We start from the raw sequence: 24,927 nt of genomic DNA, 5'->3' as shown, positions 1-24,927 counted from the left end.
GCCACTGTGCCGAGCTCTTTACATGTGGCGTCTCCATCCAGCCTCTCACACACCTCTCAGGTGGAAATCATTACCTCGTCTTACGACAGAGGAAACCGAGGCTCAGAGAAGTGAAGTAACTTGCATGCTGTTGGTCGCAGAGTTAGTGAGTGGCGTATCCAAAACTTGAGTCTCAGCCATCAGCCTGCACTGCCCTCATGCATAAAGCCGCTGGTTCGCCCTGCCTGAATGGTCCCGGAAGCTCCTTCCAGCTCCACATCATCTATTCTTTCTGCCACATTTGCATCATCTGGCCGCTGACAGAGAAGTGACTGTATAAATGCCCCAAACCATCGTTCTCCCCACTCGGCTGCCATCTTGGCCGGGTCTCCAGCACCCGCACCCAGTGGAGAAGGCTGGCCCTGTGCCAGGCCAACGGCGCTCCAAACTATGGTTGGATCAATGCACTCTCGACCTCTTGTCAGCGGCCCGCAGTTTGCAATAGCTCCAACCCCTGACTTCACGGCGCCTAGACCAGTTCCCTGAAGGAGCCAGTGGAGAGAGAAGGCACTTTGTGGCTCACGCTCCTGACTCACTAACCCAAAGCCAGCGTGCCAGGTAGCTGGTGAAAGCAGAAGAGGGGCCACCTTGCCCGAGTGACGCAGTTCTGATGTCTGACTCCAATGGCCTGAGCTGCCGTGGTCTCTCCCAAAGTCTGCCACGCATGATATTTTTTAAATGTGGGTTTTCCTTCTTTTCAGGGTGATGTAAACCTTCCTAATGAGAAATGCCAGAAGGTTAAAATTGCCTGGAATCCTCAACAGAGTTTTTGGTACTCTGGTTTAAAAGACTTCTTTTCATGCTCTGGGTTACAAAACTGCTTCCAATGACAAATTTGCTCAGCTATTGTATTGAGACTGGGATTTGTTTTTCTGATGGGGAAATCCATCCCTGGGCTGTGTTAAAACAATCCCCTAACTGGCCAAGGAAGGGTGGACATCCAGTCACCTGAAGAAAACAGAGTCCAAACACTATTTCAGCAACTTAAGCCATGACATCCATGTTTGGTATCTTTCCTAATATATATATATATAAGCTATTCTGTTGAGTGTTGAAAAAATGAAATCTACAGTTTGTCAGAATCATTTGGATTGTTAATTCTAAACTGTATTCCTTAGGCAGAAATAAAGAATTATTGCAGCCTACTCCCCTTTCCCCATGCAGATTTATTTCATTCCTTTTTTTTCCCCCCCACAATTCACAAAAGGAGAAACTCCATCTTCCATTTTTTCCTGGGGATCTAGAATTGAAACTTCTGTTTGCAATTCCTCCCAACTCTCTAGAAGCTTCTGTGATCTAATTTTTTTTTTCTAACAAAGGCTTTGTCTGTAGTGAATGAACCCTGGCTACAAAGTCAGCTTGCTTAAAACAATGGAGTTCCTGAGATAATAGGGAACAAGGTGCCGGCTTAACGTGCTGGGCACTAACCCCCAACACGGCCATCTGCAATGACCTTAGCTGAGCTGCTCCTGATGCCACCAAGTTCAGGGACAGGCTGGCCATCTATTCAGTCCTTCCACAGCCCCGGCAGGGGAGATCCAGTGGAGGTACAGCATTCTCACACCTACACATACGCATCCTCTCTTTGAGATATCTCTGTGCTCCAGCTACCCCAGCAATATAGCCAGGGAGATGCAGAATCACGACTATTGTTAGACTATTTCAGGCTCGTTGCCCCCACCCCACCCTCTCAAAAATAACCTCCAGCCTCAAGAACCTGGGTCATTCAAGACAACTTGCAAACCATGAAGACAATGCAAGCCTGTCTCGCTGCTTTCCATGCGCAGGCTGAGAGCAGCAGTGGTGTGGCCACCCAGGTCACCCCCCTGGCAGGCATCCTGGATCCACACCACATCCAATTGGGCACCGATCCCTGCTGCCTGACCTCACAACGACACTCTCATCACCAGCTTCCTCTTCCTCTCCAGGGTCTCTGCCCTGGGTGAATGCATCAGCCTCCTGCCCGGCCTCCCTGCCTCCCACCTTCCCTCGGCCACACACTGCCAGTGGGTCTCTCCAAACAGGAACATACCTGATCACACTGTCCTCTTCTTAAGAACTTGATGGTTCTCCTGGAGCGACAGAATAAAGTCTAAACTCCTCATCCTGGTATATGAACTCCGTCACCTGAGTCTGCCCTCAAGCCAGCCCCGGCCCTTGAGGGCAGCCCAGGTCATCCCCCGGGTCTTGTCCCTACTCTGCTCAGCTGCTCAGTGCCAACCATAATGGCAGTGATGTGGGGGAGAGGGGACACAGATGCGTCTCCACACACCATCCTCACCAAAACAAATGCCACAGCATGTCCCTAAATCAACACAATGGCTTGGTGTCCCCGAGGGAAAAACGTAACTGTCAGAGATAAGAAATATTAGAACAAGGGATGGGAAGTACGTGATCTATAAATCATGGTTCTCTGTTCAATCAGTGAGTGTCAAATTCAAAATCTGTCTTGTTGAGATAGAAACTAAAAACAAAGGGGAATAATGGATGCCAACTGGTGACGAGATCTGTCTCCACCACATCCCACCGTGCCTCCAGAGTGGCCCTGGTACGGCTGCTTCCTGGCTTGTACCTTGCCCTGGTGTATTAACCCCTCGCAGCCCTAGCTGCTCTCTCAGGCTCACTTCCTGTCTCTAGGCCTCTCTCGTGCTCTCAACAGACTGGTTACATTGGTCCCAATCTCCCTGGGACAGAGGTACCAGGAAGGAAACCCCTAACTTTTCCTCTTCTTCACAAGTAGCTCCCCCTTGGGCAGCCTGAGCCTTGTGTCCCATGAGTCCATATTCCAGTCTCCCTGGTTGGTCACTGGTCCCAAACCCACTTGCACTTTCCCAGCCCCAAGATTGTGCTTTTGCCTTCCTTTCCTCCCCAGATGCTCCTCATCCACCTGGTGCACCCTCACACCCCTTGTATCTGTATGGCTCCATTGAGATCTCCTGGGTCCCCCACCCTCTACCCCAACAGACAGGGAAGAATAGATTCCCTTACACAAGATTGCATTATGGTCTGAATATTTGTGTCCCTCTAAAATTCACGTGCTGAAATCTAACCCCTAATGTGTTGGTATTAAGAGGTGGGGCCTTTGGGAGGTGACTAGGTTATATGGGTGGCATCCTCTCGAATGGGGTTGCCACCCTTACAGAAGAGGTCTGAGGGAGCTTGTTTATCTTCTCTGCCATGTGAAGACACGTAGAAGGTGCTATCATGAGGAATGAGCCCTCACCAGGCACCAAAATAGCCGGCGCCTTGGTCTTGGACTTCCCAGCCTTCAGAACCATGCACAATAAATTTCTGTTGTTATCAATTACCCACTCTAAGACATTTTTTACAGCAGCTCCAACAGACTAAGATACATGGGCAAGAATGATCCAGAGAACAATGATAATAACAGGAAATCAATGTATCAAATGACATATGTATTGGAAATGCAGCTTGTGAGAGAATCTATATGTGACCATACATGTCTGGAAATAATTTATGTACTTTTAATTGGAACAAATCGGTTGTATTTATCAGCAAAATATAAACAAATCAAGGAAAAACAAGAGACAATATTTTCTGCACTTTGACGAACATCCTGGACAGCACGGTGCTTGTTAACACGAGGATATCAAATAGGAAGAGACTCATTTTGCTGCTGCAGGGACCAGGGTGGAGGTGTGAGTCTGTGCAGGAGACAGTCCCTACGATGGTCTGGACAGGCCTGTGGGAGGGGCTCGGGAGGGCCACCTGCCTTTCACTCCTGCCCCTAGTGTGGCCACAAAGACCACAAGTACACGTCAATCCTCAGTCCTCCTCAGACGTGGCCAGTCAGCACCACGCGACACAGCAGACATGGAAATACCTTCTTCCTGTGCCTTCCAGGACACCACGGTCTCCTGGCTGTCTTCTTCCTCCACAGCACCGAGCGCGTCTCACACTTTTTCCGCATCTCTGTGAGCTCTGAATGTGACAGTGCTCCAGGCTTTAGCCCAAGACAGCTCACTCCACCTACGTTCTGCTCGGGGATCTCTGCTGGTTCTTGGTTCTCAGTGCCGTCTACATGCCCACGAGGCCCACGCCGACATGCCTAGCTGGAGCCCAGCGCAGCGCCACCTGCAGGTCTAACAGCTGACCCTAATAACAGGCCCCAAACCAAACACCTGCTCTCCTTTCACCCTCAACCTTGCCTTCATCGCACCTCCACCTGTCGTGACATGTGTATTGAATCACTGGAGGACAGTCTGAGAGCCTCACTAACTTACCAGCACCATCAAGGGACCCGCTGGCTTTCACTATTGTCCCCCCAGAACTTATCACTGTGCCCGGCAGAAAGGAGGTGCTTAATCAGTATTTGTTGGATGAATGGATGAGTGAAGCATAAAGGCCAGAAACTCCAAGCAGAGTCTCTAAGGAAAAACCTCCTGAGAGTCCCAGCTGTCTACAGAGCGGCAGCCGGGCCGTGTGGGCACCGCCGCACCTGTCCGCGTGGGACTTCCTCGGCACACGGAGGACAGAGGTGTCGCGGAGCCGAACAAAGCACCAAGGGAAGTGCAAACGGGATTGTTTCCCCTTCTGTTTTAAAATCTCACAAACAGTTCACGTACATGGAAAAAAAAATCTTAAAAAGCAGATAAGTAATCAAATCAAATCACCTACAATCTCTTCCCCACGTGACAGCCACGGTTAACACGGCACAGGCTTCAGGACTTTGGCTGTGCACGTTCCCTGTGTGGACAAGTGATACTTTGGTTCATGGGGGCTTGTGTCACTCTGTACATCTCCTCACATTTATTGGATGCTTAATTCGTGCCAGGCACTGTGCTAAACCCTTCACGTGCACTCAATCCTCCTGAGACCCAATGGGGCAGACACTTATTCGCATTGCGTATTACAGACGGGGAACTGGAGTATAGAGAAATCACATAACTTGCTCAAGATCATAGACTAGTAAGTGACAGAGCCAGATTTAGATCCCAGCAATCCGACTCCAGAAGCCAGCAGGGCTCCCACAGATGTTTGCCGAATGAACCACTGAATGAATGAATGACATGTGCTCAGCTGCCTGCACTAGGGACAAGCCGAGCTTCTCCTTGCCAGCTGGTTGCCTGCTATCTTACGAATGCTCTCAATCTCACGTCACTCCTGTCTTCATGGGTCACCATATCCTAAGGCTAAAAATAGGGACATTATAACATAAATGCATAAAGTGCATGTCTTTGGCTCCAATTTCCTGCGACCATTGGGAAGTCTTCCTCAGGGGGAGCCTCAAACACCTCCTGGGATGGGATTTTCCAGGCGTCTCTCGTGTCCAGGCTTCCGTCACCCACAGAGCCATTGGCAGGGCCCCTGCTGGGCCACTTCTGGCCACTTGCCTCCCACACTCGCCGAAGCCCATCGAGCCCTGCAGCCACTGTGATGCCACCACATCCACTTTGAAGGTGCCGGTGCCACCTCTCCTGCTGGGACAGGTGCTACTAGTGCTGGTGCCACCGCCACTGCCAGTGCTGGTGCCACTGCCACCACGCGAGTGTCACCAACACTGCCAGCACCGGGCTCACCGCCGCCACCACTGCTGCCATGTCGCTGGAGCCACCGCCTCACGCAACGCTGCAGAGGACCAGCGCAGGTGCACGGAGGGGTGAAGAGCAGTATGTGTCATCTGCTGAAGTCCTACTCAGTTTGTAGGCAGAGGAGGGACAGGCTGGGCAACGACATTGTCAAGTGCTCAAAGTGACCCCTCTCCTCCAAGTAAAGCTTCACCCTGGGCTATCCTGGGATTTCCAAAAGAAACATGACGTGGTCCCTCAGGCAAACAGATTTCTGGAAAGCCCCACCATACTCCCAGGACACTCTAATCCTCCACCGGGGCCACTGGAAGGCAAGCCGGGGCCTGCCTCCTGCCCCCGCCCTCGTCCTGCTGCGCACCCGGCACTGACCCCCGGTCCGTCTTTGTTCTGCTACCAGGCAGCTTGGGGACATGCCGTAGCCCATCTTTTAAAATTCAACCAGACCTCATGTTACGTACTCGTGAACTAACCCTGCCCTTAACTTTGCCCTAGTTTCCCTTCAGTCCTGTCTCTCAAAGGTACCATTCTTATCATTTTATTTTATGTCTGCTGAAAGTCCCCTTCTGGAATACGACATGGGGTTATAAGAGTGAAGGGAAATAAAATGACAAGCTAGAACAGGAACTTACAGATACACATCTTTAAAAAGAAAACTCCATTTTCAAACTTGGTGTGTTTCACCGGGGATTTTTTTCCGTAGACTTCAAACAAGTGGAAAATCTTCACCAAAGGGCTTGGTGAAGTCTCTCTCAAGCAGCTTCACTGCACGTGAATTACGGAATGACCGTTCCCCTCCTCGCTTTGGCAGACTCGAAGACCACCACGAGGCAGGGCTGATCCTCAGCAAGGCTGGCGTCCAGGTCCCCAACCCTTCCTGCCCCACCGGCTCCTTCAGCCCAGACTCCTCTCTTAAAGAGCACCCAGCCTCCCGTGCTGCCCTGGGTGGGCCATGACAGACGACGCCACGTTAAGCTTTAAAACCGTTAAGTCCATGCCTCACAGTTGGGGGCGGGGGGGTGTTGCATAGCCCCAAAGGCAGGACCACTGACATGATCTGCTGGGCCCAGAGTGAAATGATCATGCAGGACCCCTCGCTCAAGGTATTAAGAATTTCAAGATGGCGACAGCAAGGCATTAAACCATGCACAGGGCCTCGCGTGACTGCACGGGTCACAATCCCTGCACCAAGGACACACAAAGGCACTCTCTAGAAAATCTTTTTTATGTATAACCACAAACTCCAATTTTTATGGAAGAACATTAAATATCTGTGGATATTAAAAAAAAATAAAACAGAAAATATCAAAGACATTCCACTCCTGCAGAAGCACCAGTTGACTCGGCTCTGCAATTTGTACTACTTTGATGCAAAAGCGTGAGAAACAACATCAGGATTTTTACCACGTTGCCATCCAAGCCTCCACGCGCTGCCAGAGTTCTGCATCTTAAGGCAGAGGTTTGAATGGGTAATAAGACTGTATGTGCCACAGCAAACTAGGAAGGGGTAAGGTCACATAAGGGCTTCTGGAAGGGTGGGTAGGATTCGGCAAGGCCGAGAGGAAGGGGCCCAGGAAGGGGAGCACAGGGGTGGAGAGAGGAGCAGGGGGATCAGGACAGGAGGCATTCAGTGCCACTGAATGACTTTGGAAAAACAGAGAAGAACCCAACAGCTTTTAAAGTTCTAGGATCTGATTTTAAAACAGGGATTTTATGCTCATACAGGGTAAAATAAATGTGACCCACTCAACGTCAAATAGGCACTTGCACATAAATGACACATGAACTTCTTCCCTCTACAAGCGACAGCATGAGAATACAATCCAAAGGGTAAACACGAGGGTTGGCTGTCCTGGAATTGGCTACTACTGAGCCTTTGCCCAACCTTCCAGATCTCACGGCTGCCTCTGAGCTCCAGCGGGTTTGTGCGAGGGCTGTCCTCAGCGCTGGGGCGTGAGTGAGGCCCGACCTGAACCCCCTGCACAGCGCATCGCGGGAGGGCGCCGCACGTGCTCCTGGCAGAGCAGGAAACCCGTGTTCACCACCATTGACCAGCTCAGGCTCAAGGGACTGAACGGGGAGGAATAGTGCATGGACAAACGAGGACTGTCGCTATGCCTGAGATGACGCAGGGGGAAAAAGTTCAAGCACACTCTTCTAGCCAGGCATCCTCCCCCTCAAATGAGCTCTCTGACCTCAAGGTACCATGGCACGCCCTGGCAGGACTTGGAGAGCTTAGAGCTCTGTCTTTAGGAACACGTAGGCCAAGGTGCATGCTGTCTCACCCACACTACAAGGAAACTGGATTTGATGCAGAATTCAAAGTGAAAGACACCATGTAACAGATGCCTATTCCTTCAGACTGTAAGTGATTCTCTCTCTCTGTCTGCTTTTCTTGCTTTCTTTATAGATATAGAAAATATATGTTAATTTATATATATCTATATACATATGTGAATTTATGTGCATATATCTATATATGTATATGCATATTTATATGTTTATATATGCACATATAAAAAGATCAAGAGAGGTGGGGAGAGAATGTATACACATTTACATACATATAAATGTTATAGTACAGTACAAGTCAATGCCATTTTATTAAATTCAGTCAACATTTAGAGTCTCTGCCATGTGCTAGCCCAATGTCAGACACCAGAACACAAGGTCGTAAGACTGCCACCAACCTCAAGGAGCTCCCCACCTAGAGAAGATGAACTGAAAACCAAAACGCTCTCTCTACCATGGTGGCTGTTGACAATGGGAGGCAGCGGGGTTTGGTGCTTCTACATTGAGGGTGGTCAGTTGTGTGTACTCGAGCCATGCTGGCTGGGACTTCAGCTGCAGGGTCCTCGTTGGTAAAATAAATACAGTCAGATGCTATATAACAACGTTTTGACAATGGTGGTCCCATAAGATTGTAATACCATATTTTCACTGTACCTTTCCTATGTTTAGATATGTTTAGATACACAAATACTCACCATTCTGTTACAACTGCCTACAGTATTCAGTAGTCGCAGGCTGTACAGGTTTGTAACCTGGGAGCAACAGGCTGTACCATACAGCCCTGGCGTGTAGTAGGCTATGCCACCCAGGCTTGCGTAAGTACACTCAGCGATGTTCATACAAAGACAAAATCGCCTAACAATGCATTTTTCAGAACATATCCCTGTCATTCAGTGGCTCAGGACTGTACCTACAGTAGTTAGTGCCTTCTTCATAGGGGGACAAGGCGTAAATGAAAGTGAAAACACTTACTGGCACCGAGAAGGCACTTGATGGAAAGTCATTGCCATTATTATTATTTTTATTGCTGAGAAGAACATAAGGTTCTATGGGGGGATACAAAAGAGAAAAAGGTCAAACCAACTTGGGAGGTGTCAGGAGAAGCTTTGTGGAGGAGGTGGTATGGAGTTGAGAATCTGTCCTAGTAGCAGTTATTTGTCCTAAGAACAAGAGGGAGAAAAGACAACTCATTCCAGGATAAGACAAAGTCTGTTCAAAGGCCCTGAGACATGAAACATCCTAGCATGTCCAGAGAACTGCTAGCAGATCAGCACAACCACAGTAAGGTTCAAGGTCAGAAAGAAGCCAGAGCCAGATCTGGAAGGGCCACCAAAAAGCTCTAAATAAGGGAATAACAAAATCAGATTTGTCTTTTAAAAGGTTTAGGTAATATTTGATTGAATAATTTCACCTTTCCAGGGTCACCATTGTACAAATGTTATGACAAATACCACCAGTGTGTACTAATGCCACAAAACAGAGGACTTGTAATTCACATGTTCTTTCCTCTGTTCATAAGTCTTCAAAAGGTTTGTGTTTTAGTAACTAATTGGCTTCTTTTTCCATGCTGGTTGAGTTGTTGAGGAAGGTTTTCTTTACCACTAATCCATTCTAGAATGATTTTTAAATACTCATCTTCCTGACCACAAGGAGAGTCTTAAGTGGCCACTTTTTAGCACTCAGAAAAGACACATGACAATCGTACCCGCCTAAGTGCACAGACAGCAATCGAAGCTTTGCGGGTCAGGACTCGGACACAGAGGTGGGTGGGGAGGCAGAGCCGAGACAGGGGTTGGAAAAGGAACTGGAAAAGAAATGAGACCCCAAAATAAAAGCATCATGAGTAAACAACAGGCAACAGGAGCAGCAAGAAAGACAAAGCTCACCAAAGAAGAGGAAAAAGAATGTATACTGTGGCCTGAAAGGGACAGAGAAAAAGCAGATAGGATAAAAATGCAAAGTAGATCTTTTAAGAGAAGTTAGTAACAGAAGGGATCCCTGGGATGGAAGTTTGAGACAGTCCACTAAACTGTTTGAATATGTCTAGATCAATTTTCCCCCCTACCATTCATGAGGTCAGCCTATTAGTCAATTCTATTAATTCTCTGTTCAAATATGTCCTGGGAAACTTCCATGCCGGGCACTGAAGAATCAGAGCCCATCAGTCTCTAGTCTCTGACTTCACTCAGCAGCTCACCTGCTACCAGACTGGGAAATAACACCACAGAACAGCACACGGTCTCCAACCATGAAGGACTCATGGCAGCAGGGAGAGAATTCACCACTACTAAACACCTGTTCTGTGCCAGGTATTGTCCTAGGTGTGCTTATATACTCTGTCTCATTTCATCTTCATAACGCTCCTTTGATAAAATCAACAGGCACGAACAATAGATTTATTTTTCTGGCCCCAATTTTGCCTGTCCCATACTAGAGAAAACAGAGGCAGCAGGTGGGAAAGAGGTCATCAGACTAGGACAGGAAAGTGCAAAAGCAAAGTTTCATTTTGGACACCTCATTTCCACAACTGTAACCTTTGGATCTGGTCTTAGATTTTCATAAAACAAATATTATTTTTTTAGCTCACTTTTCCCCTTCATTATAACACAACATCGCCCCCAAATGCCCATGTGTTAATCCCTGCATTCCTTGTCTAGCAGACCTACCATGCTCTGTCCACGCACGCATGTGCACTTGTGTGTGCCTGAGTGCTGGCGTGTTCAAATTCAGGCACAACCAGGGAGTGCCATCATTCCCATAGGACTTGCCTGTTGGTCAAATCCAAATTCGGGACACGGATGTCCTACCACGGCCATGGGACTACCTCTTTGTGTGGCAGCTGCCACAGCCTGGACGTGCCAAGCATTAGTGGTATTTTGCTTGTTTTAAGTTGTCAAAAACAAAATGAAACAAAAACCAAGATAACCATATCAATCCATAAACGCGGGACTTCAACTTAGCATGTACTTTATGGTCAACTGAGAATTTCAAAAAGTGTTATAGAATAGTTAAAGCAAGCACGAAAAATAGCAGGATTTCTAGTAACCACTCTTTGTTTCTCAGACAATAATTTTCCTCCTGAAAAATCAAATCAAACAATAAATTACTTATTGAGCATCTAGTATATGACAAGTACTATGTATCCCATAGAACATTATAGGATTTCATTATCATCTTTTCTTCTTTAAAATATTTAAAGCGTTGATCAGGTTGCTTTAGCTGTTTTCTCTTTAAGCAATTTTATTATTATGAATATCTTCAGTAGTTTAACACTTTGATGGCTACTCAGTTTTCTGGTTTTTTTGTTTTGTTTTGTTTTCTTCCTACTATCCTTTTTTTCACCTAAAGCATTCCCTTTCCTTTCCTACTCTGATTTTTAGGGAGAAAAACAAATCTAGCATCTGGGGTCCAAGACCACTTGAAATGTCTGGGCTGGGGATTGCTAATGACCTCCCAGAGATAACCCAAACTGCTGATTTAGCAAAGCTCATTCTTGACCTTGACACAAGACAGGACAGGCAAAGGGGAAGGACTTGGAAGGAGCAGAGAAAGAAAAAGGATCACAGAAGCGCTCAGATCTCGCCAAGCCCCTCCCCCATTCAGCAAACACCTGGCTGAGTTGGAAACCATGACCAGCCCAACCTTCCTATTGGCACCAATTGAAGCTGTCAGCTCTAGGCTTGTCACCAGTTGCACTGGGAGGCCCCCGGGCAGCCACAAGAGCCCTAATTAGGCAGAAATGACACTTCTACAACTGACCTGCCAGGACCTTTGGCAAACCATTTAACATCATTAGTTAACATTTTTTAAAAGTGTGAATGTAAATGAACAGCCAGTGGCTTTCAATGGAGTTTGTCGGTGGCATCTCCCCCTCCCTTTCTCACTCTTTCTCTTTTTACATGAATAGTCCGCTTGTTTTCTCCAGAATTGGAGGGAGGAGCTGAGGAAGGAGGAGGAAGAGGACCAGTCCTCTGAGAGGAGAGACACAGTAAAGCAAAAACAAGCTCAGGAGAGCGAGAGACCATCTCTTCCTGCCTTTGTATGGGCCTGCACAGAGACAATCTCCCAGGGCCACCAGAGCAGGGCAGGAAACAGCGTGAGCCCCGCAGGCTAGACTGAGGCTAGGTCTATACTTGTGAGCATGGCCTGCAGGATTTCAGGCTTTGGGTAGGTGGGAAACGATTTTGTCCCCTGACTTGAGGGTGCCTCAGAGATACTCTTTCTCTCAAACCTCTTACCCCTTGTTGGCATTCTGAACAAGCAGATGTCGCAGCAGCAGTCTGGCAAATATCTTATGTGCACAGAAGCTTAAATGTCCCAGCTTTAAGCATATCTAGTCCCTCTCCAAAGGAATGAAGTTCTAGGGGTAAGTAATTATTTCAGATGCCAGTTTGATACTTACACACATTGGTTCATTTCCTACCTGAAGCGCTTATTTCCCACTTTGAATCACACTTCATTTTGTTCTTTGCTTTACACCCACAGAATCCGTACACGCCAACACTCTCCATCTGTAGGAGGGGGGAAAAGAGTTTTACTGTGAAAATGTAGCTGTGTCTGTGTCCACGTTGCTTAAGTTCTTAAGTTGCACGCTCAAGCATGCTCGTTGACAGTTTGAAGAGACAGTGCCAGGTAGAGAAAGGGAAGAAAGGGTTAGGTGGGCGCAGGGGAGCTGGGTCCCTGGCAGGCCTTTGCACTTACCACCTACTTGTTGTGTGGCCTTGGGCAAGGTGCTTAGCCCTGAGTCTCAGATGCTTTCGTCTGCAAGACAGAGATAATGCCTTACTATGTCGGTTCAAGTGAGAAAAGAGTAGATGGGAATACCATGAAAATTGGAAAGTGTCCTTTAAATGTAAGGACTCATGGACAGGAAAGAGCTGCCAAAATTGAGGAACAGGGTCAGGTTCTCTCTGTCATTTATCATAGAGAGAAGACATTGAGAGTTTGCCCTCTTGTTTCCCAAGGCATGCTCGAACGACAAAGCCATGACACCTCCAGCACATCCCAGGGCCCTCCCTGTCCTCCCTCTCTTCTCCTGTTTATTCTCAAAAGGGCCGTAAATATCGCAAAGACAAGTGCATGGGTGCGAAACCAATTCCTGAAACCCACAGTTACGTTAGCTATCTAGTCTCTCCACTGGATCCTAACCAGTGCGACGGGGAGAAACACGTCTTGTCCATCTCTGGATTTCTGGAAGCCCTGTGAGCGGCAGTGCGTACACAGTAGATGCACAATAAATGTTTACTGAGCTGAAATGCAAGGATTCAGCTTTCAGGCATGTGCTTAAAGCAATCAGAATGTGAGCTTTACAGAGGCAGCACTGATCCTAAATTTGGAGAGCTTTACTAGTCCCTGAATGAAAGATGAGTAAAATCAAGCCGGCGGCGTGTGGTGGGGAATGCCTGCAACTAGGCACAGAAAGAAGCAAAAGAAAACAATCTTAGTTTGGGGCAGAAAGAGAGTGAAAATACTGGGAAATGTCCTTAATGACAGTAAATGGGAACAGGGAAAACTGCTCATCATGATGGAGCATTTAGTGCTTTTAAGCTAAATACCTCAGCATATTAAGCAAATAGAGAAAAGCCAGCTAGAAGATGTCAGCAAATTGAACCGAACAGTGCTCAGAAAGCCGATAGGAGGTGTGTGTTTTTGACCCCCTTCCCTGTCACATGCCTGGGCCCAGCCCGTTGTTTAGTGTGGCCTCTCCTCTCCAGCTGTGGAGCTTATTGAAAAGCTCTTGCTCCCCGCCTGGTTTTGGCACATTTTCTGCAGGTGCCTCCTACTGTGGCCACAATGGGCTGCTAGGGAGGTTTAGACCTGTCAACAGCTACAGGGAGGGGGTGGCGATGGCGGAGGGAGCACAGTCATTGTCTTAAAGGGCCAATGACATTGTGTGCTGCCAACGAGCCTGCAGCACTGGCACCTGCTAATGAGATGAACCCTTTCTCCCACTCTCTTTCTCTCTTTAATGATTTAACTTGATTGCTTTGGTTCCTTTCTGGAAGGGGAATTGCTCCATTGATCATATAAAGTAATTGCCTGTAAAACATTGCTCCGCAACAACTACTACTTCCCGGCTGAAAATGTCACTGCAATTGAAAAGCTCTTAGCCCCGTTCAAGAATGAGGTTGCTAAAGAGAACAGTCTTTGCATACATCCCCAAGTACTTGTGTGTTCCTGGACTTACAAGTTTTTGGCGCGGCTGGTGAATTTTTAGGACAGAGACTTTCTTTCCTGTAGTATGTAGGGTATGATTTGGGGGTCAGATTGTAGAAAACTAACCAAACATGTTTAAAAAAAAACTCCCTGAACCCTAAAATTAGACATATTCGTTCAGAGAGAAAAAAATTATTTTCTTAGCCACCCATGCAATTCTTTCCTCAGAAGCCATGAATTTGGAGGGACACCCACAGAGGTTCGAGGTGATTTAGGAGACAGTCTTCGTTTCTCCTCACAGAAGAAGACAATATCCTTGTCTAGGAGGTAGCAGGGTTTTGGCAAGAGGAATTGATGCTTTGATTGTTTAGGATTTGCTGGTTTTTCAGACCTGTCACTTGGCGGCGGCAGTGACACACTGTGGGAACGTGGACCACACACTTACCGGAGTTTTCATAAACAGCTTTATTAAATAGTCACTGCCACACCAATGTGAGGGAGTAATTCACCTGGGGGGAAAAATCACTTTGTCGTAGGCATGAACCTGCCAATAAAATAAAAAGCCGTTAGGGACGGTTTCATTTTCCTCTGACAGGTGAAGGCCTAAGTTTGTATCTAAATATGAGACTTTTTCAATTTCATTTGTGGGAAGCGCCACTAGCAACATGCCGTGCGGCCGCGAAGCCAAGCTGGGAACAGAACTCAGGTGAAGCACCTTCCATCGGGATGCGCCCTGGATATTTTTTTGTAGCTCATGAAGTAAAGGCAGTAGATGTGCCTGTTACTGCACTTTTTTTTTAAAGGCAAAAACACCTGCCTGCTTATTAACAAACAAATAGTATAGAGAATAAACAGAAGTAGAAAAAAAAAGACCATTTACAATTATAATCCTGAAAACACCCTAGAACTTGTTACATCTAAACCCTCTGGAAGGTCATGGTACAAGTTTCATAACTGTACACAGGCATAGCATTTTTTTCTTGGAATTTACAGATTTGGGACTTTAGATTTTAAAATCTTTTAATACTATCAGAATATACATGATATTCGGTCAGGCCACTTACACATCCGACACCAAAATACATTGTCTATGATAAAAGGGATTTTTCCTTTATCGACCTATTTAGAACACAAAAAGAGTTCTTTAAATGTAATCCCATTAAAAAAAACTGATTCCTGGATATGAAGAATTATGTTGACAGCCTTTTAACCAGCAACTTAAATGTTTTTCTATTTGATTACATTGGAAACTCTTTTTGTCTATAAAATGAGACATATAATTACATATATAATTAGATAATTGATATAGAACTAAATAAAAATATGGAATTAAATAACCTAAAAGTTCTACCTGGCTCTGAGGCCCTTATCTAAAAAGCAGATTCATAAACCGTCACAGGAACGGATGAATGAACGGTAAATACAAAAACACTGCGATTTCTAACAGCTTTGCCTACTAGAGAGGCCGTCAAGACAGAGCAAAGTGGATTGAGTTAAGCCGCTGCAGCCAAGAATAGGAGAGCCTGGACTATAGTGGCTAGAAAGAGAAACCCCATTCGTAAAGAACAGCCGGGAAGCCAGGTTCTGGGGGACGGCCTGGGAGGTGGCATTCTGTGTGGCAGGGAGCCGGGAGGTGGCTCGCCTGCTGCAGGTCCTCAGGCCGGGTGTCCTCTCCATGAACTCCCAGAGTGAGAGTGTGCGTGGACAGTTTTAACACCGTTTCACCATGTTTCTGGAGGGGGGGAAAAAAAGAACGTTTGAAGAGGAGAGAAACAAGCCAAACAAGCACATCACCCGCGGAATGAATGTCCAATGTGACAGCAGCCACAGGACTAGTTTCACTTTTGCATCCCCTCTTTGGTTTATTTGCACATGATGCAAGAGGTCTAACTAGAATCCCCAAGTTCAGAGACAACAAAATCATGCTGCACATCTTATTACCCATGTGGATCTCCACAGCACATTTTAAACCACCTGACTTCACAAGGTATACATTAACCTTTACTTAAGTTTGTTTGAACTTCATACTAAACAGGATTTCTAAAAATGTTGGATGTGCTTTTAAAAGTAAAAGAAGCATTTTTTTAAAGTGTTGCATTATTCCTATATCCATGCACAGCTGAATCAGTATACACAGAGTGATGGGCATTATAACCTGGGCTAGTATGTGATTGTTCTGAGTGGTAACGGCTAACATTCTTCATAATTCAGATTTGTAAATCTACTTGTGTAGTGAGAAACATACTTCAACCTGACCGCTTTATTTACTTAGTTAAATCCATGTGTTTACATTTGTTACCAATGTGTATCTCATCCACTAAAAGTTAACACACAGAAATGTTAAGATCCCTTATACTTAAATAAAAAGCTAACATCAGGCTGAGGAGTAACAGGACCTGTTGAAATGTTTGTATTCAATCTATAATACTTAGTGTACATACTTAGCAGTTAGAAAATGGTGTCAATCTGAATTTTATCTTATAGCTCCTGAATTAATATAAAACCACTGGCTAAGGGAAGAAACAGATTTTTATTATTTTATGTCTTTTCAGAATCCACAAGATCATTATAAGTGAACATTTCAATCGCAGTGTTTATGTTCAAATTAGACATTACATACAGAAACTATACGAGCACAGACTTCACTTCCCTCCCCCATGAAGAGCTTTGCTCTACTTTTTTTGTTTCCTACAATTTTCTTGGAATTACATGTTGTAAAGTCTCCTTTCTTTTAAAAGTTGGAAAGCATTAACTAGCCAAAGGAGTTTTCCCATACCCTGTTTTTCTCAGTTTGATACAGATCACAGCCCCTTTCCTCCATATCCTTCCAAAGTTACAGCTTATTTTAAAACTGAAATAGATGTACTTTAGCAATCAACACAAGTATGACTGATTCCAAAGGACTAGTTGTAGATGCCCACTGTAAACAAAACCTAAAAATCTTACCGACACATTTTGTCGAAAGTAGAAGAGATAAGATGGCATGAGGTGTATAATTCTAAAGTCTCAATTTGGAGAGCAAGGTGAGTCTTTCATAAACATGGTAATGGTACAATCACAAACACAGTAATTGTAGGGACTGATTCCGATGTGACAGCTGAGCCTTAACCCCAGAGGGTACAGGCATGTGTGTGACATGTCTGATGCAACCAACAGCCAGTGTTTAGTCCTGTGGCAAGAAGGACAGTGCTCTCTTTCTTAGCATAAGGGCTTGAAAAAGAGTGTGAAAAGTTCAAGGCATGCCCCTAGTGAGTTAGAGTCAAACCCAGAGAGCACGCATACAGACGGGAAAAAGTTATTTGTAGTTAAGAAAAAAAAAAAAAAAAAACCACACAGTGATTCTTTTTGTTGTCATATAATGAATAACATTTGGAGATGGAGTCTATTGTAAATATAAATTAAAAGAGTTTTTATAATTTTGAATTCTTTATTTTGATTGCATCTCCTACCTTTGAAGATATATATTATCTCCCCCTAAAAAGCCAACTAATTATCCCAACATTACCTTTATAAGAAGCATACAAAAATTATTGAGCGGATAATATTTTTCTTGCAAATATTAGTTACTTAGTTAAGAATTTAAAATGGCTGTATTTTCTAGAGGGTAATAAATGATGACACATAGGACAATTTTCACTCCAAAACTTATAAATTGATAAATGCACATTTTATTTTTTTCAAATATCATACTTTAAAAGTTATGATTATAACCCTTAAAGATTCTTACCCTAGAAAACACAGTCTTTGATTTTATACTCTCAAAATCGGCATAGGAACTTTATTTTTCCTGTCAGCTTGGCTATAAAGAAAAGAAAGCATTTATGATTAGGCAGCCACACTTCAGGTCAGATCTACAAGTTAATGTAAATCCCAACAAGTGTTGGCTCAGAATAATTATACATCAAAAAGAAACTTGGTACTAGTTCTCTCAAACTGGAACTCTACTTTTAAAATTTAGAGGTAGAAAAATTCTTTAGGAGGTATAGAGATCTAAGGTTAACTGAGATGGCTCTTTTCTCTGAAATTCCCTGAATTTTCCTGAGTTTATTTCACAATCTTCTCTAGATTCAAATCCCCACAAAGTTTCTAAGACTAGAGTGCAAATATCTGGTCTTCCCACTTTGGGAAGAATGATTACCTAGGATTGCTGAGGGGTATTTTAAATCAATCAGTTGTTCATAAATCAACTCTGATTTTTACAACCATCCAACAGCTGTTGAGCAAGTACAGCTCCTTCAGGGAGCTTTGCTAGATCTGCGAGGGCGGTGGGAGAGAGTGAACCCCGGATTACTCATGCTGCTTCCGTGGCCGGATCTCTATGCGCACAAAAAGAAACGGGGGTCAGGGCAGGCACCCAGATACTTCTATTCAAAACCTCACTTTTGCCTCAATTATTTATCTCAAGTGAAAGTACCTTCACTCAAAATTATCCTAATACACATCGGCTCTTTATTCCACTCTCAGTACAACTGTATATGAGATTCTCTTGCATTTTCCTCTTCTGTCCGATCCCAAACTGTAGCAGTGAACATACAGTTGCTGACTATAGCCCAGGCCAAAGGTTAGCATCAGAAATGACATATTCAAAGCAATTTCCACTTTAGAAATAATATTTCAGTCTTTTATCCTTACTAAAGGATACCTTTTATCCTTCAAGTATTGATGGAAACATTATTTTTTTCTAAGAAATTGATTCCAATCAGTAGTAGTTTTATTTCTATAACATCCACCTAAGGTGTTGAATGCACAATCACAAAATACAATAATTGTATTATTTAATTAAAAACAGGATCAACCATGCATTATCCCTTGTTAGCATACAACATAATTCAGTGTATTTTTAAAACTTGTTACAGAAATTTAATCTAACACATTAGAGACTAACTGACATATGTCACCTTAAATAATTTTGGAGGTACATAGTGCTCCAATGATGCTTGGATGATTGTCATATATGAAACAGATGCAGTTAAATAAAATCAATATTGAGAAATATGCTCTAAATGATTTTTATTCACTAAAAATGTCCTGGGAATTTACTCCCCCCAATAATAATTCCTCAAAAAATAATTCTCATTCTGCATTTGTGACTAGTGTTTAGTTTTTTTAAAAAAAATGCCCAAAGAACTAGAATTCTCAAACTTCTTAAACTGGACAAAATAGCAATTCTGAAAGGCAAATCAAGGCAGAAAAAGAGAAAATAGACAACTACAAAAAGAGAAAATAGACAACTACAAAAAACAACCACCATCCTCCACTTTGCCAATAACTAAAGAGTCAAGTCCAAAATTTTTGACAATTTAATTTTTTAAATCCCCCAAATAATTTTTTTGAAGGTTTAACATCACCATAAGATTCATGGCCAGGCCTACAGAAACCATCAGGCCTACGGGCAGAGATCGTCTTCTGAATTTGCTAATAAGAAACAGATAATTCCTCTTAAGCAGATTAACTTAAAGTACATTTTCAAGAAAGTTAAAAATCCCCTTCAATCGGGTTCTTAAGTTTAATTACAAAAGTCAAACAATTTATTAACTCTCATTGAAGTGCAACAACAAAATAGGCACAGAACTCTCAGGGCCAGCAGACAAGCCAAATCGATATTTGCAACAGCAACAGAGAAAAACATGTGTAGCCATAACTTCATAAAACATCTAACTGGTCCTCTTAACTAGGATTCTTCCTCTCTTCTTTGCTGCCCCCTATGTGGGAAATGCATTTAACATTTTGATCACTCACAATGAATGCAATTCCAATATCTATATTGCTACTTTTATAGTAAGAAAAGAAGTACAAATTAGAAAAGCTGGCTTTTGCAGGACATTTTATATGTATTCCTTTTGCTTCATTAGCCCCATAATTATGCTACAAAAATACCTTTTAAGTTGTATCTACTGCTATAAAGTTAAAAAAATTATCTATTTAAAAATGCCAAAATAGCTTGCTTAAAGAGTTTCTTTTGCCTGATCTTTTCCTTTTCTCTTTACTGTCTGAACTCACTGGATAATTGCCCTACTTCCAGTTTCATTCTGCCCATATAGATATTGTGTGTCTATTCCCGGAAAAATACCAATTAAACTGCCAGCGGTAGCATCTCCAACAGTATCTTTTGGTCTTCAGTGTCAAAGGCCTTTGAACAAATGACCGGAAGGCTGAATCTAAAACAGCCTTTGACAGGATGCCAGCTTTGAACACTCACATTATGCCTACGGCTCCAGCTTTCTGCTTTATTTGGGAAGCAAGAGAGAAATAACACATCAACTTTATAATTTGGCACAAATGCTAAAGGTTAAAATAAAAGTGATAGGTTACCAGGGGGCTTAATCACCTCAAAAGGTCACTGATATTGTTTTTAAAAGAGGGCTCCATTTTATTCAAGTCAGACTGGATTCCTGTACAAAGCTAAATAAAGGTCTTCAGACAAATACTGCAAAACTGCTAAAATGCTACATTTTCCTTCGTCTTCATTTCTTTGGTTACAATAACATCATTTACTATGTGTTACAGTAGAAAAAACATTTACATGGATTTTTAAATTTAATCTCATAATAATCCTGTGAAATCGGAAATATTCATCAGTGAGGAAATAGGCTCAGAGAGGTTAAGTAATTTGTACAAGGTCACACAGCTGGGAACTAGAAGAACCCATGCCCTCTGATTCCAAGACCCAATACCCCTAAACCTGGGTGAGGCCTTAGTCATTCTCTTTCTGACTTGATCCATGAGAAATCTTTTAAAGTAGTGATTCACAACCTTGGCTGTACATTGATAGCACGGATTTTAAAAATATCTATGTGTGGGCTCCACCAATGGAGATTCCCATTTAATAGGTCTGGGGCGGGGCCCGAGCATCGGTATTTTTCAGTACTATAGCAATGAATAATATAGACAATATGTCTCTTCATGGTACATAAATGCTAATAGTGCTTAGATTCTAGTAACATCTGCAGGTGATTCCGATGTGCAGCTCAGACTGAGAACCCGTGATCAAGAGATTAACACACTTACTCAGAGGCCTTTCTCCAAGACCTCAGTGTGAGCAACTCAACTGGCTCCTCCAGAAAGGGTGGACAAGAGTCTAGCAGCAGCTGACAGGAGAGAGCAGAATCTAAGACAGTTCTAGCTTTCAGAGGCAGCAGTGCGCAAAGGGAAATTCACGGGCAGTGGAGTCAGCGAGACCTGGGTTCAAATTCCATCTCTGCTATTTATCAACTGTGTGACCTTGGGCCAATCACTTACCTTTTGTGGCTGTTTTGCAGATTTAATGGGATGATGTAAGTAAAGCTCCAGGCATATAAAAGTGTTCAAAGTAGTTGATGCTGTGGTTTTGGTTGGTTTTGTTGTTGTTGTTATTACTACTAAAGTGGCAATGATTATTGCTGGGAGATATCAGTAAAGGAAAAAAAAAAAACAAATTAAAAAAAAACTCTGTTTTTTATTAGTCATATTATTTCTACTTTTATTACTTAGCATTTAATTTACAGGTATTTATATTTGCAATTAGCTTGGCAGTCATATTTCTCATTCACGACAACTGGGTGAGGATGGTTAACATTATTATTCCCATTTTCTAGATGAGGAAAAGGCAACATTTTCCATCTATCCTGTCTCCAGCTTATGATTAAAGGCACCTGCAATCATGCTCATTAGTTCCCTATGAAAAATGATATTCAACACAGGTGTCAAATGCAGGAAAGGAGAATTAACAAGCACTTGATAGCAACCCCAAAATAACATCTAAATAATCACTTCTGAACATCAAAGTCATGGCAAACAAGTTCCAATTTAAATAAAGGTGTTGGATAGGATTAAGGAAAAATGAACGAATACATTTTCTTTATCTGCGTTCATTTAGGAAATGTCTGACATAGCTTAGAAATTCTTTTTGAAAATGCAGAGACTGCAGAATGGTTAATTTCCTCTATGAAGAGTCTTCAATTAGCAGGATGGAATAGACTAATGTGTCCTGACATTTTATCTTGAATCAGAGCTACAGAGTAAGAGCGATTTAAAATGAAAAGACCTGGTTCAGGGTTTCTCGACAAAGTTTACCAGGAAGCCTGCCGACTCTGCACAAGGGGCCCACCACGCCAAACACACACCTAGCACTGAATAACGGCTTGCTCCTGAATGCATTCCTTTTCATATGCACAGAATTTCCATGAACAAAATACAAATGCCTTTAAAAAGTACTAGTGAATTTACAGTCATTATATATAACTACTATTACCTGGAGAGGGGGCCTCAATTGCTTTTGTTGTTAAAAGGAGTCTTCACACTCAAAAAGCTTAGGAAACAGTGATCTAGTCCAAACTTCTCTTTTTACTGATAAAGTAAAGATCTTGGGGACAACTGAGATTCTAACCTAGGTTTCCTCATGGCCCTTGTCTCACATCATACACACCTTCTAGCGCAGTCACGGATTCAGGGGGCATTAGCAGTCATGGCTATCTTCTCTCTCTAATATCACTTCCTCTTTCTAAAGGAGGGCACAGTCCTACCCTTTCTCTGTGGACATGTTCCTGGAACTTTCTACATCTCCTGAGGCCCTTCTGAGCCTCTCCTTTCCCCTTCCTTCCCTCCCATCCTCAACACCCCAGTTTGGTACCTTTGGTTAGCAACACACTCAACCCCTCTCAAGTTCTGATGCTCTGGAAGTGCCTTTGGGCATTCATTCTCAATATGAAATGGAAATATAGTCACCAAGTTATGTATTTTAAAGTTATGTATAAAATCTGCATATATGCAAGTGCCTCTTACAGCTAAAACCCCAGTGTTCCTAATATCTATAGAAAATAAGAAAGTGGAATATTCATGAATAATCATTTTATCTACTCTGGATCTGTCAACACCAATAGGCTATTAAACCCCTAGCACACTAACTTTTCAAAATGCTTTCACGTCTATGATTTCAGTTTATTGTCCTGATGACTCACTCAGATGTAAGTACTACTGCAGTGCCGTTGGAAACTAAGAGATATGAGGAGAAGGAATGTCAGCTATATTATTCACTGCTCTTTCTCCGGCACCTAGAACAGTGCCTGGCACATGGCGGGCAGTCACTGAATATGTGTTGATTGCGTGAGTGACAGAAGTAGACTGGGATGGTAGTTTTATTTCTTGCCTTCACACAGTTCTGAGAAGATGAAATGAGTTCCTAATAACCTCTTCTCAGTCTTCAACCCTCCTATAACCTTTGACTTAACATCCTTCCCTCAAATATTTTTAATGTAATTTTTCAAAGTTATATAAGTAATATATTCATTTTAGGAGAATCAGATACTACCAACATATAAAAAAGGAGAAAATAAATGCCCCTTATGACCCTATCACCCCAGGACAACACAACATGCTGATGTACATCTTTTCAGACTTCATTCTATACACACACACATACCCCTGACACCCCTAGACTTTGTGATCTGGATTTCTTTTTCCTTTTCATTTGTTTCCTGTTGCAGCTCACTGCTCTCCTCCTTTGTCTGAAATATATTCCTTTCCCAATATTTAGGTCCTTACTTCAAGACTTTCCCCCTTTCTCCCTTTAGAGAATGTGTCTGTTCTTCCTTCGATGTTAAACTCTATGTGGATGTCTTCTACCTGTATCTTCAGTCCTCCCTCTTCTCTGGGATATCAGTGCTCCTCAAGCTCTATGAGTCTAAAACCCAATGCCTCACGTTCCCTCCACAATTGGATGACTCACTGATCCCACTTCTGTCAACGATAACAGGTTACCCTCAGAGGTCACCTTTGCTTCCCCAGTCCCATACATAGCCAATCACTTAAAGCCTTCTCCATCACGCCTTCCAATTCTCTCTCCATCTCTTCCCTTTGCTGCCATTAGTGTTCAGGCCTTACACGTACGCTACTTTCACCTCTCCCATCGTGCCCTTCCTCTATTCAGAAATCTGTGGTTGCTTCCCTCTTTCAGAATGGGATTCCAGTCCCTTCACAGACTCACCTCAGACTACTTTTCCATCCTTAGTTCTCATTATTCCTGAAAACAAACCCTTTGCTCCAGCCAGGCTGGTGTACTCATTATTCACCCAACTCCAAAACATCTGATTTTAAGTATTAAACACTTATTATGTATAAAACTCATTCATTCGACAAATATTTACTGAGCATCTATTTTGTCAGGTAACATACTGATGCTGCAGATACCACAGTGAACAAAGCAGACCAAGTCCCTGTTCTCATGGAACTTAGAGGCCAATGGGTTACACGGGAGATTCTGAGAAATTGTGATCCCAGCCCAGGATAATTTCAACCTTCCATTAAAGTGTCAAATGAATCAAGACATCCCTGAGGGCTGATGCAACCCCGGCCACAAGTAGGGAAGAACTTCAGAAATGAAGGGCTGCCCAGAGAGAGCTGGACTGTGGAGCATGGCTTCTCTGAAGATGTGGGACTCAATCCGGGCATGCAAGGATATGCGTTCAAAAAGTGGGTGTCTCCCCTCCAGGGGGATATGAGGAAAGGCACAAGGGTGGAATGGAAACAACAGCAATATTTTGTATTAATATAAAGGTTCACTCAACACCTATTCAGCAGAGCACACACCTGGCCCCTACACGGGCCTTGGCTCTGCAGTGGACGTGGGGATGATTCTGACTCAGCTCCTACTGTCAAGGGATTTCCATTTAGCAAGGAGGGTAAGGCAGGCCTGTGATGATCTATCACACACTCACTGAGAGACATTCAAACACAGGCTGAAGGAATTCCTGGTGCCTCCACAGCTCATGAAGGATACCCTGAGTTCTTGCATTTCTCCCCTGTCTGAATGGGCCTGCCTGGCACGGGCCGCCCTCGCAACCCGGAGGAGCTCACTAATCGTGAAGAAGGAGGGGATGGGTGGGGACGGCCAGAGGGCCCGAGCCCTGGGGTCAAGGGG

General features: G+C 43.8%; 1 protein-coding gene across 4 annotated transcripts in view; it reads right to left on the bottom strand.

Annotated features, from left to right (window-relative positions):
- HSPA12A (heat shock protein family A (Hsp70) member 12A) overlaps positions 1 to 24,927 on the bottom strand; it is a 145,523-nt gene that overhangs the window by 120,129 nt on the left and 467 nt on the right. For 2 of the 4 annotated variants that reach the window (XM_012774768.2, XM_076009760.1), the window contains exon 2: positions 12,301 to 12,388. In XM_012774768.2, coding sequence (XP_012630222.1) covers positions 12,301 to 12,388 — 88 coding nt within the window. Of the gene's footprint in view, positions 1 to 12,300; positions 12,389 to 12,578; positions 12,639 to 14,478; positions 14,578 to 24,927 lie in introns of all 4 variants that reach the window. The other 2 variants (XM_012774787.2, XM_012774777.2) reach the window with 2 other exon arrangements.

This window comes from Microcebus murinus, chromosome 14, assembly GCF_040939455.1.
Source record: "Microcebus murinus isolate Inina chromosome 14, M.murinus_Inina_mat1.0, whole genome shotgun sequence".
NCBI classification, from domain to species: domain Eukaryota; kingdom Metazoa; phylum Chordata; class Mammalia; order Primates; family Cheirogaleidae; genus Microcebus; species Microcebus murinus.
This window is presented reverse-complemented; position numbering and strand designations above follow the sequence as displayed.